Source organism: Arachis ipaensis, chromosome B05 (assembly GCF_000816755.2).
Source record: "Arachis ipaensis cultivar K30076 chromosome B05, Araip1.1, whole genome shotgun sequence".
NCBI lineage: Eukaryota > Viridiplantae > Streptophyta > Magnoliopsida > Fabales > Fabaceae > Arachis > Arachis ipaensis.
In genome coordinates this window covers 3,620,427-3,632,606 of record NC_029789.2, presented here as the reverse complement: position 1 = coordinate 3,632,606, position 12,180 = coordinate 3,620,427, and the positions used below count along the sequence as shown (strand labels likewise).

At 31.5% G+C, this 12,180-nt stretch overlaps 1 protein-coding gene across 1 annotated transcript; it reads right to left on the bottom strand.

The window, feature by feature from the left end:
* LOC107639976 lies at positions 554-5,903 on the bottom strand. Its single transcript, XM_021123517.1, has 13 exons — positions 5,767-5,903; positions 5,555-5,645; positions 5,234-5,344; positions 4,829-4,926; positions 4,641-4,733; positions 4,360-4,502; positions 4,060-4,132; positions 3,916-3,961; positions 3,618-3,811; positions 3,246-3,302; positions 2,777-2,838; positions 1,996-2,308; positions 554-1,691 (listed from the first exon to the last, which is right to left on the bottom strand). Exons 1-13 carry the CDS (start codon positions 5,845-5,847, stop codon positions 960-962), a joined length of 2,094 nt encoding a protein of 697 aa, XP_020979176.1. The 5' UTR covers positions 5,848-5,903; the 3' UTR covers positions 554-959.

Below are 12,180 nucleotides of genomic sequence, written 5' to 3'. Positions count from 1 at the left end.
TCCTAACAATGGGCAAACGGTTATCTCATCTCATGGAACTTTCTTTGAGTACTAATTGATCAAACTTATCTATTTTAATCTCTTCTATCAGCTTTTTTTATGTACTAGTTACATGCTAAAAGTTTGTATTATTGGTATTATTAATATTTTTTATTATTTTCAAAAAAAAATTTTAAAAAATATATAAACGACAACGTTTTAAATTTTTATTACAAAAGATAAAAGAAAATTGAATTTGGCAAATCTACCCCACTTCGTTGACATGTCTAAGTATATATATATATAAATGCTATGCAACAAACTCATTTGAGTTGTCATATTTCAAATTGCGAGTGTGATACACGTGCTCACATATCTGACTCATCCATCATATGATTACGTACGTATTTACTTCCAAATAAACAATCAGGGTTACTACTTACTAATAGCGACCCAAGCTTAAAGATTAAAGAAACAAAAAAAAATTTCTTAAAGCTCTTCAAGAATTTGATCTCACATTTGAATTGAAAAAGCTAGTTCATTGCGAAGCTAAGGAAGCGAAAATAAGGAGTAAAACCTACCTATATGTTCTCTAATAATGTTCCACACAGATGTCTATTCATAAAGAAGTTGCATATTTGAATACCTGATTGCATGCCCTAGTTTATAAAGCTCACAAAAAGCCATCAATGAAATCCCTTCCACACACAATATGTGATTTTCATCCAGCTTGAGACTAATTCCTATGAATCTTGTTCATATTGAAAAGTATATATATGTTCTTTCCTTTTTTTTTCTCCCATCACAATCAAACGATAAGGGAGGGGTATCCCCCAATGATGGCAAGTAAACTCTAAAGAACTGAAAGCCTACTTTTAAATCAGTAAAAAATTTTGGGACTAAAAGAGGAAAGAGATCTAATACAACTCCTCTATATGTTTAGTTTCTAAACTATGCCGGTTCCAAGTTCCAACCAGTATTCATTTTCTGAAGAGACTGGAGAGGGAATGCTTCAAAACTTTTTCATCAGATGATGATTGGGACCTTTTCTTCAAAACTTTTGCATCCACATTTATGTTGCAGCTGTCAGCTACTTCACGATGATTCTTAGACACTTTAAATTGTGATGGTGTGTGTGAGTTCTGTTTGACCGTCTTCATACGCCTCGCTGGATGCTTTATTGGATGTTTTTTCATTTTCGGCACAAAGCCCTTCATCATAGATGGATCAACCTTCTGAGTTAATTTTGCTTGCTTCTGCCCCTCTTGACTGGTTTCCTTGAAAACCAATTCATGGCTCGCCACGTCCACTTTCTGCTCTGGAACACGATCATTGTCAACCAGTTTCTGTTTCTTGATTTTTCCTTGCTTACTTTCTGGACTTGGTGATAAAGCTTGTCTTTCATGTTTCCTTGCAACCGATTTATGGATTACTGAATTTGAAATTTGTGACTGGCCACTTTCCTCAGTGTCCTCAGTCTTAAGATGACATTTTTCAGCCTCAAAATCATCCTTGTTCTCAACAATGCAACTAATCATAGTGTTGAGAACAATTTTGCCCAAAACATATCTAATCTCTTCAATACTGCCCTGGCTAAGCATGCCATATTTTATCTTTGAACCTTTTCTTTTACTCCTATAAAGTTGGACATCATTGACTAGCACTCTGAAAATATCACCAACAATCTGCCCTTTTTTCCCTGATACAAATACCTGAATGCCACACCATTTTGTGTTTTCAGTTAGACTGGGACCATATGAAGTACCACAAAGTAACATGTTTTCACATGGACATAAATGAATGATCTACATAGATATTTTATTTTCAAGCCAAAAACTACTAAAAGTTAACAAGGTCCAACCAGAAACAGTGAACTAACTATGGCATGTTTAAATATCACAGTTGATTAGAACAGAACTTGATCCTGAGCAACTATTTATGCAATCAATCCAGTATCCACCATGCAAAATGTCAAATGTTAGTAAAATAGATACATAAAAAGAAATATTTACTTACAGTGCCAGAGCATGGAGAAGATGGGTATCTAGCCATGGATTGACGAAGACTATCATTATTAACCAGCACACATACAGAGTGTATCACATGAGATGCCAATTCAGTGACTGCTTTTGCAATTTCTTCTTCTGATTTGTTCAAACAGGACATCCTTATTTCAGGTGCAAAATTAACAGCCACTGCTGCATGTTCTTTAGCGAATTTAACACCGTCTTTCCAATTCCCATGATATAGAATAGAAGCAAGAGCCCACACCACAAGGGCTTCTTGCGGGTTATTTACTAATGCTAGGTGAAATGCTAGCAACCCAATCCTGAATCACACAAACATACAATCATGTCTCAGACATGCACCACTATAGATGGCTACCTAGCATATCTTTTACTTTCATATTTGTAGTTTCAATATGTTAGGATCCAATCGGAAGGCATGGGACTTGAGTCCCACATTAAAAATATGGAATTCTGATGGAGGTTTATAGAGTTTTGGGCTCTTTGACCATAGTAAGGACTGCAGAGCATGGTGGCAAGCTAGAACCCAGTTGCAAGGTATAGGACTTAAGTCCCACATCAGAATTGTTTGATCTCAATTGGGGATTCATTAAACCTTGGACTAGTTTTACTAGTATATCAGTTTCTACTTCTCCTATCTCTCAAATGATCAGGTTCCTAATACCATCTAACCCTGGTCGAAGAAAAACTAGTTCTAAACTTTAGGGTCAAATATTTTTTATGAAAAACAGTTTCTTACAACAAGCAACCACTTACCATAAACCACTTACCATAGAGTGCAATCAGAAGGCCGATCACATGTCACCAAATTATCCAGATGGAAGAATAATTTCTGCAAAAGTAACAGAACTGCAAGAGGTGAAAGAAGAAAAGTGGTACCAGGCACAGGCATGCATGATATATGGATACAAAAAGTTCTGATTCATCCATTTTATGTCTTCTAATCTTTCTTCAGACAAACTGGGTGAAAAACATTTATCAAATGTTTGCATAATAATACAAGCATAGCATAAGAAAGTGTGAGAAGCTCTCCATATCTCAGTACATCTACTAATCAGAGATCGATGTACAGTAAGCAACATGACAAATCCAATATCCAATTTAGTTGACTTTTAGAAAGCAGAATCTTCACCAATTATCATGAGAAAAAAACAAATTTCATTTTAGCAGTTGCATTCACGGAAGAAAAAAATATCTTAAAAAGGCTCAGTCTACAATTATTTTTCTAGTGTAACTTACCATCAACATATTGGAAGCAAGAACACCTTTATCCGCCTGTTCATCAAGATATGCTGCCTATAACCGGCTAATGAGTTAACAATTGTTTTGTATAAGGCATAATGTTCAATTAGCAGAAGCAGGAGGAATGACAAAACAAAAACCATAATTACTTTCACATCTGAAAAAGAAAACCTTGAGCACTTTTTATAATAGGCACGTATACCTTTGCCAGGTGTGTCAATAACAATGCTAAAGAAAATAAAAAATAAAAAAAAAAAGAAAGAAAAGGACCGCATTTTTACACTTGCCCATGTATAGTTACAACATATGGAAGTGGAAGCATACTAGTAAAATTAAAAAGATGAAGTAATTCTTCTTATTACAAATTCAGGCAGTATGCAACAGCAAAGTATATTCTCGCTTGGTGGTCACCCATTCAGGAAGCATACCATCATAAAATTTCAATTGAGTTACCTTGTTCATGTTCTTAACTCGTGAAGAATAAGCCAAAATAGCAGCCTCAATCTCCCTTGATAATGATAAACCTAGCCGAGCTGCCATTCTGAAGCCACGCAAAATTCTCCCTACAAAGAAATTTCATATGCAACTTCATTTTCATTGTGCATGATAATCAATATGGTCAAAGAAATCTCATCTAACATGCTAATGAGAGCAGGATAATACCTACCAGGGTCCTCTTTGAAGGACAGTTGAGCAGGGATCACGGTTTCAAGCTGAATCCACATTACAAAGCACAAATATATATCAACATACTCACAAGTTAGTCATGCTTGGGTGTAAACATTTATTAACAAGTTTAATAAAAGGTTACCTTCAAGGACCTCAAATCAGCGATTCCATTGGCATAATCGTATATCTTATCAGCAGAGGGGTCATAAAATAAACTGCTTCCACAACCAGAAACGGATTAATAAGTCAGTGTATGTATAAAGTTAACTATCTTATAGATAAAAACAAGCTGTTACTGCTCTTTCCTATATTATTTGTAACCTAAAGCAGCACACCTTTTTAAAGAGAAACAATTTTTTTTTAAATTGAAATTAAACACACAAATCAATAGACCCTCTCCAACTTCTTTTAAGAAAACTGGAAACAAAAAATCCATTAACACCTATTAATTGTGAAGTCTCTGTACAAGGAGTTTTTGCAGCGAATTAAGTCTTCTTTATTATTGCATTTGGATTTGGGCAATAGAGTGCGTCGAACTTGGTCACTCCCTTCAAATGTCTGTGCCTCTGTCGCAAAACTGGTTACCTGATTCAGTATTTGTAAATTTTGTTGAAGTACATTACAAAGAAGAATCTCCAATGAAGAGCACACTAAAACCTACATGTAAGTAGTAGACTAAAGAAAGAGAAAAGCTAATCAAGTATAACTACTCAACGGACAAACCTCTATTTGAGAACCTTTTACATTAACAAGGCATACTGGAAAACGTCGCCCTACAATTATAGAATGGCCTATTGTACGGCAATGCTTTTTCACCTGCCAGATATTGAGGACACTAAATGTTCATCAAAACTCATCAAAAAGGTATGCTGAGCTTATTTAGTCAATAAATTGAATCACTGTCAGAAAACCTCATTAAGCTCCCCTGTGGTGATGACATCAAAATCTTTTGGAGTTCTATTCAATAGTAGATCTCTCACACACCCACCTACCAAATAGGACTTAAATCCTGTAATTTGAAGGTAAAAAGAATATAATTATTGAAGAACAAAATATGGGTATTGAGAAGAGTATAAGATGTATCTAGCACCAAAATCCTTGTGTGTATGTGTGTGTGTAGCGATCCAGTTTTATAAAACGCCCTAGTTTGTCTAAAATCAAGCAAGAACCCTTTTCAAGGGTGGGGAAGAACAAGCAAAGATGGCAATGCTCATCTTTTATCATTTGAATAGGAAGAGGAACATTGCAATGTTTTTTGCAAGCTTGTCAACGGTCTCTCTTAAATAATGCAGAGTGAGGTTTAAGAAAATCCTAACCTTTGCGGCTAAGATGTTTCAAGACAATCTGAGATGGATACGAAAGCTTAGAAGTGGTTATACCAAGCTTACTAGCGTCCAGAGTCTTCCATTTCAAGAAGTCATTGCGTTCTGAACATTAGGTCACAATTAAAACCAGCTCAGGCTTTAGTCAAACCCATTAACATGGTTTAAAAAGAAATACACACACATGATTACATGGAAATTTACATATGTCTCTGCAAGAATTCTACCTAAAATTAGTTGCAATGATGTTAACATAAGAAATGGAAACTACAACCCATCAAAAATAAGCAAAAGAAAATGCATAATCATAGCTACCTTTCAGAGCCGAGTAATCTAAGTCCCCTTTTGGAGACAAGCGATCATCCAGTTTCCCTTTGGGCTGCATAGAAGTGCAGAACCTCTGCAACTGAGAAATTGAACCAAAGGAAAAGGAGATGTTAACACTCACCAAGTGTTCGATAAATTGCCTGAACCAAAAAGAAAAAAGCAAAATGAAAGGGAGAGAAGAAGGGTAGTGTTTGTGTTACCTGCTGTGTGTTGATGAGGGATTTCAAACGAGCAAGCACAGCACGCTTATTGTTGTTGCTCATTCTGAGCGGAACCGCCATTAGAGCTCCGAAAACGTTTCCGCGCAAAGCTAAGTTGTCCCTTTCATTTCGAGCGCCAGTAGTCCTCCTCCTTTATTTCAACTTATTTATGGAAATATTACTTTCTTAATTGAAGGGGAAAAAACCATTTTTGTTTATTTGGATGAATTTAAACTTTTAACTATTTTATATTTTATATTTACGTGAGACCAGTTTTATCGGTTCAACCAGTGATTTATCAGTTGAACCAATAAACCAATGAACCAGTAGCTTGATCGGTTCGATCACTGGTTCAGTTCTAACAATTATATTTCAATCTAATTTCAAAAATTTCGATGTACTCAATTTAATAGTTATGACTCACAATTGGTTCCTAATCAAGCAACAACAAATTATGTCTCCCAATTGGTTCCTAATCAGTTCTAACAATTATGTCTCCCAACTTAATAGTTATGACTCACATTTGTTCCTAATCTTATTTTTGTCACTGTCTCACAAAATCGTTAACGACATGCTGAAATGGACTAACGACTGCTACATTATACATTCTAGCGACTATTTGATGTGACAATTGAAATTTTTTTACCTTATTTTTTATTTTCAACTAAACACTTAAAACCCTAATATGAGTCACGGATACCTAAGTAAAAAAATCAAACTAAGTAAATTGAAACTTTTGAATGTGATATATTTTTTTATGTAAATAATCTTTTAAAAAAAAATCTAATAGTTAATCTATTACCTTTTTTTGTTTTAGTCCAAATTAAATGTTTTTTATTGTTTTTGGAAAAAAAATCTTTTGAGGAATTTAATAATATGTGATGAGGAACACCGAATAAATTATACCAAAACCAATTAAAACACAACATAAAGACATCTTTAAAAAAAGACGTTCTAGGCGTGTTTATCTGAGTGCCTCCTTTGTATTTGATTTTTGCAGAGTTATATTTATAGTTTAAGTGATAAATATCACAACACATGTTTCTCTAAACTAAACTAAAATAAAAAAACAACAAGGATATTTTTAACGAATAAATTGAAAATAATTATCTTAAAAAATGATTTTTTTAATTTTAAGTTCACTAACATGTTTTTCTAAAAAAAATCTATAGAAGAATCAACTCAAGTTAAATCGATCCATGTAAAACACAAGTGTTATTTCTACAATTGTGTTGATATAATTTGTCTTCAAAAATTTAGATTAGAAATGTTTTTAGGCAAAAGAATTGAGACATAAAAAAACTAAAATAAGAATTCACGAGTCATTTGTTCGATAATTAAGAGAGAAATTCAAATTAATACATCGACATATTATTGAGAAGGAAAAATATAAGTAATTAACAATATTTTTTTAATAGAATAATTCTCTACGTACAAGCGTTTTTTTTATACAAGTCTTTACAAGTCATTTATATTAACGTGCTTCGAATCGTTACTGCACGTTTTCACTGCACCTTCTTCTTCTTGCTGCACCTTCTTCTTCCTCTTCCTCTTCTTTTTCTTTTCTTTCGTTTCTTGCCTTCTCTTTCTCCTTCTTCATTTACGTTCTTTTCTCTCTCTATTTTCTTTTTTCGTTATTCTCGATTTTCATTGTTTTTTGACATCAAGCTCTGAAATCGTTTTTGAAGAAGAAGAAGCAACAGAAGATGAAGAGGAGAAAGAGAAAGAGTTCTGAATTATGCATAAGGTGTACTTCAACGAATTTTTGGTGTATTTCTTAAATTCTTTGGATGTAGTTTTGTAATTCTTTGGATGTATTTCTATAATCCTTTGGGTGTATTTCTATAATCGTTTGGGTGAATTCTTGTAATCGTTTGGGTGTATTCTGTAATCGTTTGGGTGTATTTCTGAAGTTCTATTATCTTCAAATTTGACAAGAAACTCGTTTTCATGGAGGAAGAAGAAGAAGAGTCGTCATGGTGAGTAGCGCGCTTTAGAAAAAGGAAGTGGTTGAATAACGTGCGTTTATTTACTCTTGAATGTGGGAGTGTAATGCGTGTATTTTATTGGGCTTGTGCCAACTTGTAAGACTTGTAAGTCAAAAAGACTTATATGTGTAGCAGGTTTCTTTTAAATAATGTGTGAACAATGTGAATTAATAGGGTTAAAAGAGTATATTAATTTTAAATTTAATTAGTAGCATTAAATTAGAGTATACTATATTTTTATTTGATTAATAATTATTCATGTTATTTAAAATAGTCATTATTTACCTAGCACTTCTTTATGAAAAATGTGTTGCCACTACTGTTTCTTTTTATTTTATTTTATTGTTTTATATTTGCCTTATATTTAAGTGACTTCTCATGTTTTCACTAAATTTTTTGTCTTCTAGCATATCTTTTAATTAAGGTTGAATGATAGAACTTAAACTATCGTTTTATAAAATTTTATAGTTAAGGAACTCAAAAAATAATCATTTTAAATTAAAATAACTTATTCTTCAAAAGATGGATATAATTGTTGATACTTTGATCTAAAATAAAACTATGTTAAAAAAACAATAAAAATCCACCTTTATAAATAAGGGTTTCTCTACTCCTATCATACTTTATAGAAGTTGGGCACAATTAAGAGTGTACATTAAAAAATTAAAATATGATTAATCGATTAAAAAATTATAATCACATTTTTGTTAACTAATTTAACATATTCATATTTTTTAAAATTAGTTAACCAAAACTAAATTTAAAAAATCGATTAACCAAAATCAAATTTTAAAAAAGAGTTTTTTTAAAAAACAGATTTTTAGTCTAAAAATTGGGTTTTTTTTCTTCCAAAATTCGGTTTTAATTTTCCAATAGCCAATTCTTTTATTCAAGAACCAGTTATTTTTTTAAAATTGATTTTTATTTTTATAACCGGTTAAAAATTGGATTTAAATTTTATAACCGATTAATAATTAATTTTATCATATAAAACTAATTTGATTAATTAACCAAGATTAAATTTTTGGTTAACCAAAAAATAGGTTTGGTTTTTGGATTAACCAAACCATGTATAGTCCTAGGCGATGATGAAAATTCAGTCTTACTTATTTGAATAAGTAACTAACTCCTAAGATATCTCTTATCCATCTAAAAGGGAGATCTAAATAACTTCTTTAGAAATGAGAAAATGATCATCCACCATCTAAGGGGAATTTATTCTAAAAGGTGATTATCTTTCTACTATAAATACATTGAGACCTTCAGGTATATTCAGACCCCAACCTACTAAAAATTTGCCTAAAGTCTTTGCTAACTTAAGTATCGGAGTCTCTAGCAGGTACCACCTCCCACTTCCTGACGAAGAACCCAGATGGCGGCACTTCGACACTAGTACAAGTCGGACGCAACCACAGAAAAAATCTGAACCCCAGGTTCAGACCCAAATTACCGTTTCAGGTAACTCTCAAAACATTAGCGCTGTTAATGGAGACTTATAAGTCTACACCTTGCCATGGCAGGCGAACAATTTAAAAACGAACACACAGCATCTGAGTCCGAGCCAGAGCCCTAAAACGACAAACGAGCCCTTGTTGTACCTTTGCGAAAAAAGGAACAAGTAACTCTAATAGGGAAGGAACATCGCGAAATTCGCACACCCGACGACTACAATCAAAGGTACATTCACCTGAGGACGAAGAGCCTCCTCGTCTCACAGAAATACTAGGATTCATACACAGTCATCGCAGCCAATTGGAACAACTCGAACAGGAGGCTGAACGACAGCAAGAAGCAGAAAGAGAATTACGAAAAGAAGTAAGAAGACAAAAAAGAGATAGAGAAAAAACTCTCTAAATTAGAGACCGACTTTCGAAGTCGAAGCAATCAGACGAATACGTGTTTAAAAATTTGTGGCTTGTAAACGAGATATATTTCTAATTAATTCGTTTACACAGTAAATAAAATAAATAATAAGATATAAAAACGTAAATGATATCCAAATTATTTATATCAATAAATAAAATATTTAAAATATTTATTTAAAAAAATCCTAAATCCTGCTAGCAGTTGACCGAATTAGGTGTTAATCACTTAGGGTCCGTTTGAAAAGTTTTAAAAGTAACTTTTATGAGTTTCTGACTTATGAAAAGTAGTAGTATTAATGGGTTAATAGTCAAATTCGTCCCTGAAAGATCACTTATTCTTCAAATTAGTCCTCAAATAATTTTTTTAGTCATATTAATCCTTGAAAGATAAAACGTAAGTTAAATTGGTCCTTCAGTTAGTTAGATGATAACGTGTCACGTTAAGTGTCACGTGCCATGATGACGTATCACTAGATGATTGGTTGACGTGTTAGGTCAGTGACACCTAACACGCCACGTTCACTTGTCATGTAAAAAAATTATTTATAATCAAAATAATCACTGAAAGTCCAAACGTAAGTCATTTTCATCCCTAAAATTTTAAAAATTAATCAAATTAGTTCTTATATATTTTAAAAATAATATTAAAATTAGTACTATCAAAAATATTTTAAATTTAATATTATGAAAAAAGTTAAAAAAATTTATATAAAGGCTAATTTGATTAATTTTTAAAATTTTAGGGATGAAAATAACTTACGTTTGGACTTTCAGGGACTATTTTGATTATAAATAACTTTTTTACATGTTAAGTGACACGTGACGTGCTAGGTGTCACTGACTTGACACGTCAACCAATCATCTGGTGACACGTGACACTTAACATGACATGTCATCATGTCACATAACACTTAATGTGACACGTCATCATCTAACTAACGGAATGACCAATTTGACTTACGTTTTATCTTTCAAGGACTGATATGACTAAAAAAATTATTTGAGAACTAATTTGAAGAATATGTGATATTTCAAGGACGAATTTGACTATTAACCCTAGTATTAATGTTTGGTGCAATTTTTAAAACTAAATTACGGTTTTTTAAGAAATTATTTAAGATCTTATAAAAAAGTTAAAAAAATGACTTCTTTTATAATACTAATTTTTTTATCACATTTTTATAAAATAAATATTTTTAAAACTAAAAATTTAAATACAAAATAATTTATTTATAAATTATTTTTAATATAATTATTTATTATTTAAATTATTTTTAAAAAAATTAATTAAATTGTTTATTCAAATTAAACCTTAATCTCTTTCATGTTGGCATGACATGTTTGACTGACACGGGCAGGGAAGCAAGTGGATCTAATTTACCAATAACAACCAACATCAATTCTTTCCTGCTTAGGTGGGTTAAGTAGCTCCGCCTCAGTGCCTCTCTTTACAACTTTTTTTAACAAATAGCATACAAAATAAAATTTTCCATAGTATTATTTATTTAAACGTTTATGATTTTCAATAAGTGAATGATAGATTGATAGGATAAAAAAAAATATTTGTAATATAGAAATATAATTAAATATTATTATAATATTTTTATAATTTTATACTAAGCATTGAGTAATACTTTACCATTATCACCAATTAAAAAGTATACTACAATCTGTTCTAAAATTAATTTTAGTTCAAAATTTTAAAAACTATTTACACAAGTGAGATGCAAACTTTTGGTTAACTCATGATACAATAAAATATGAGTAAATAATTATTTTTAATTATTAAAAAGTTAGAAGTGGATTAAATTAACCACGAAAAACTAAAATTAATATTGTAATTCTTAAAAAAATAATTTTTATAATATTATCCAATTATTAAATTATCTCTTCTACTCTTTTTCTCAAATTTTTTAGCATATTCCTTTTTTGGCTATACAATATACATTGTCACTCTTTCAATCTTTTCTCACAATAAACTCAAGACAAAAAAATCTTTCTTCCATCATTTATATTTTAACGGTTGCCTTTCTATCATCGTCTCCTGCACTAATACCAATCGTACCACTGTCCTCTCCACTAGTCATCACGACTCTCAGATCACAACCCATGAATGTCTAATATATTTGGAGTCAACACTGACCTAAAAATTTTGTCATTATCAATTTTTTTGTTTATTGACAACGTTTGCTAAGGACATCCATATCGATCCCTTCACATTTTTCCGTGTTCGAATTTTTCTCTTCCAAACTTCATGTAACTCTAATTAACCACAACAACGTTACTCACACTATATTATGGATTTGATCCGCGAAAAAAAAAGGTTGGTTTGAATTTGGTCTTGATTTTAAAAAGGTTTTATAATTTGGACTTGAGTTGGTTCTGAATCTGAAAAGATTTTCATAATTTAGATTAATTTTGGTTGATTTTAAATGTTTTTTAGAGTTAATTTTGGTTTTAATTTTAAAAGAATTTTTATAGTTTAGGATTGATTTTCATTTTAATTCTCAAAAGATTTTTATGGTTTAAGGTTGATTTTAGTTTTGATTATTGAAGAGATT

Bases quoted from the DNA above. Each gene is read 5' to 3' on its own strand.
- LOC107639976 (XM_021123517.1), bottom strand. From the start codon at position 5,847: ATGGCGGTTCCGCTCAGAATGAGCAACAACAATAAGCGTGCTGTGCTT. The intron at 3,812-3,915 runs GTAGGTATTATC...ATTTCTTTGTAG, and splicing joins GTCCTTCAAAGAGGACCCTG to GGAGAATTTTGCGTGGCTTC. The intron at 2,309-2,776 runs GTAAGTGGTTTA...TGTGTGATTCAG, and splicing joins CCTTCTGATTGCACTCTATG to GATTGGGTTGCTAGCATTTC.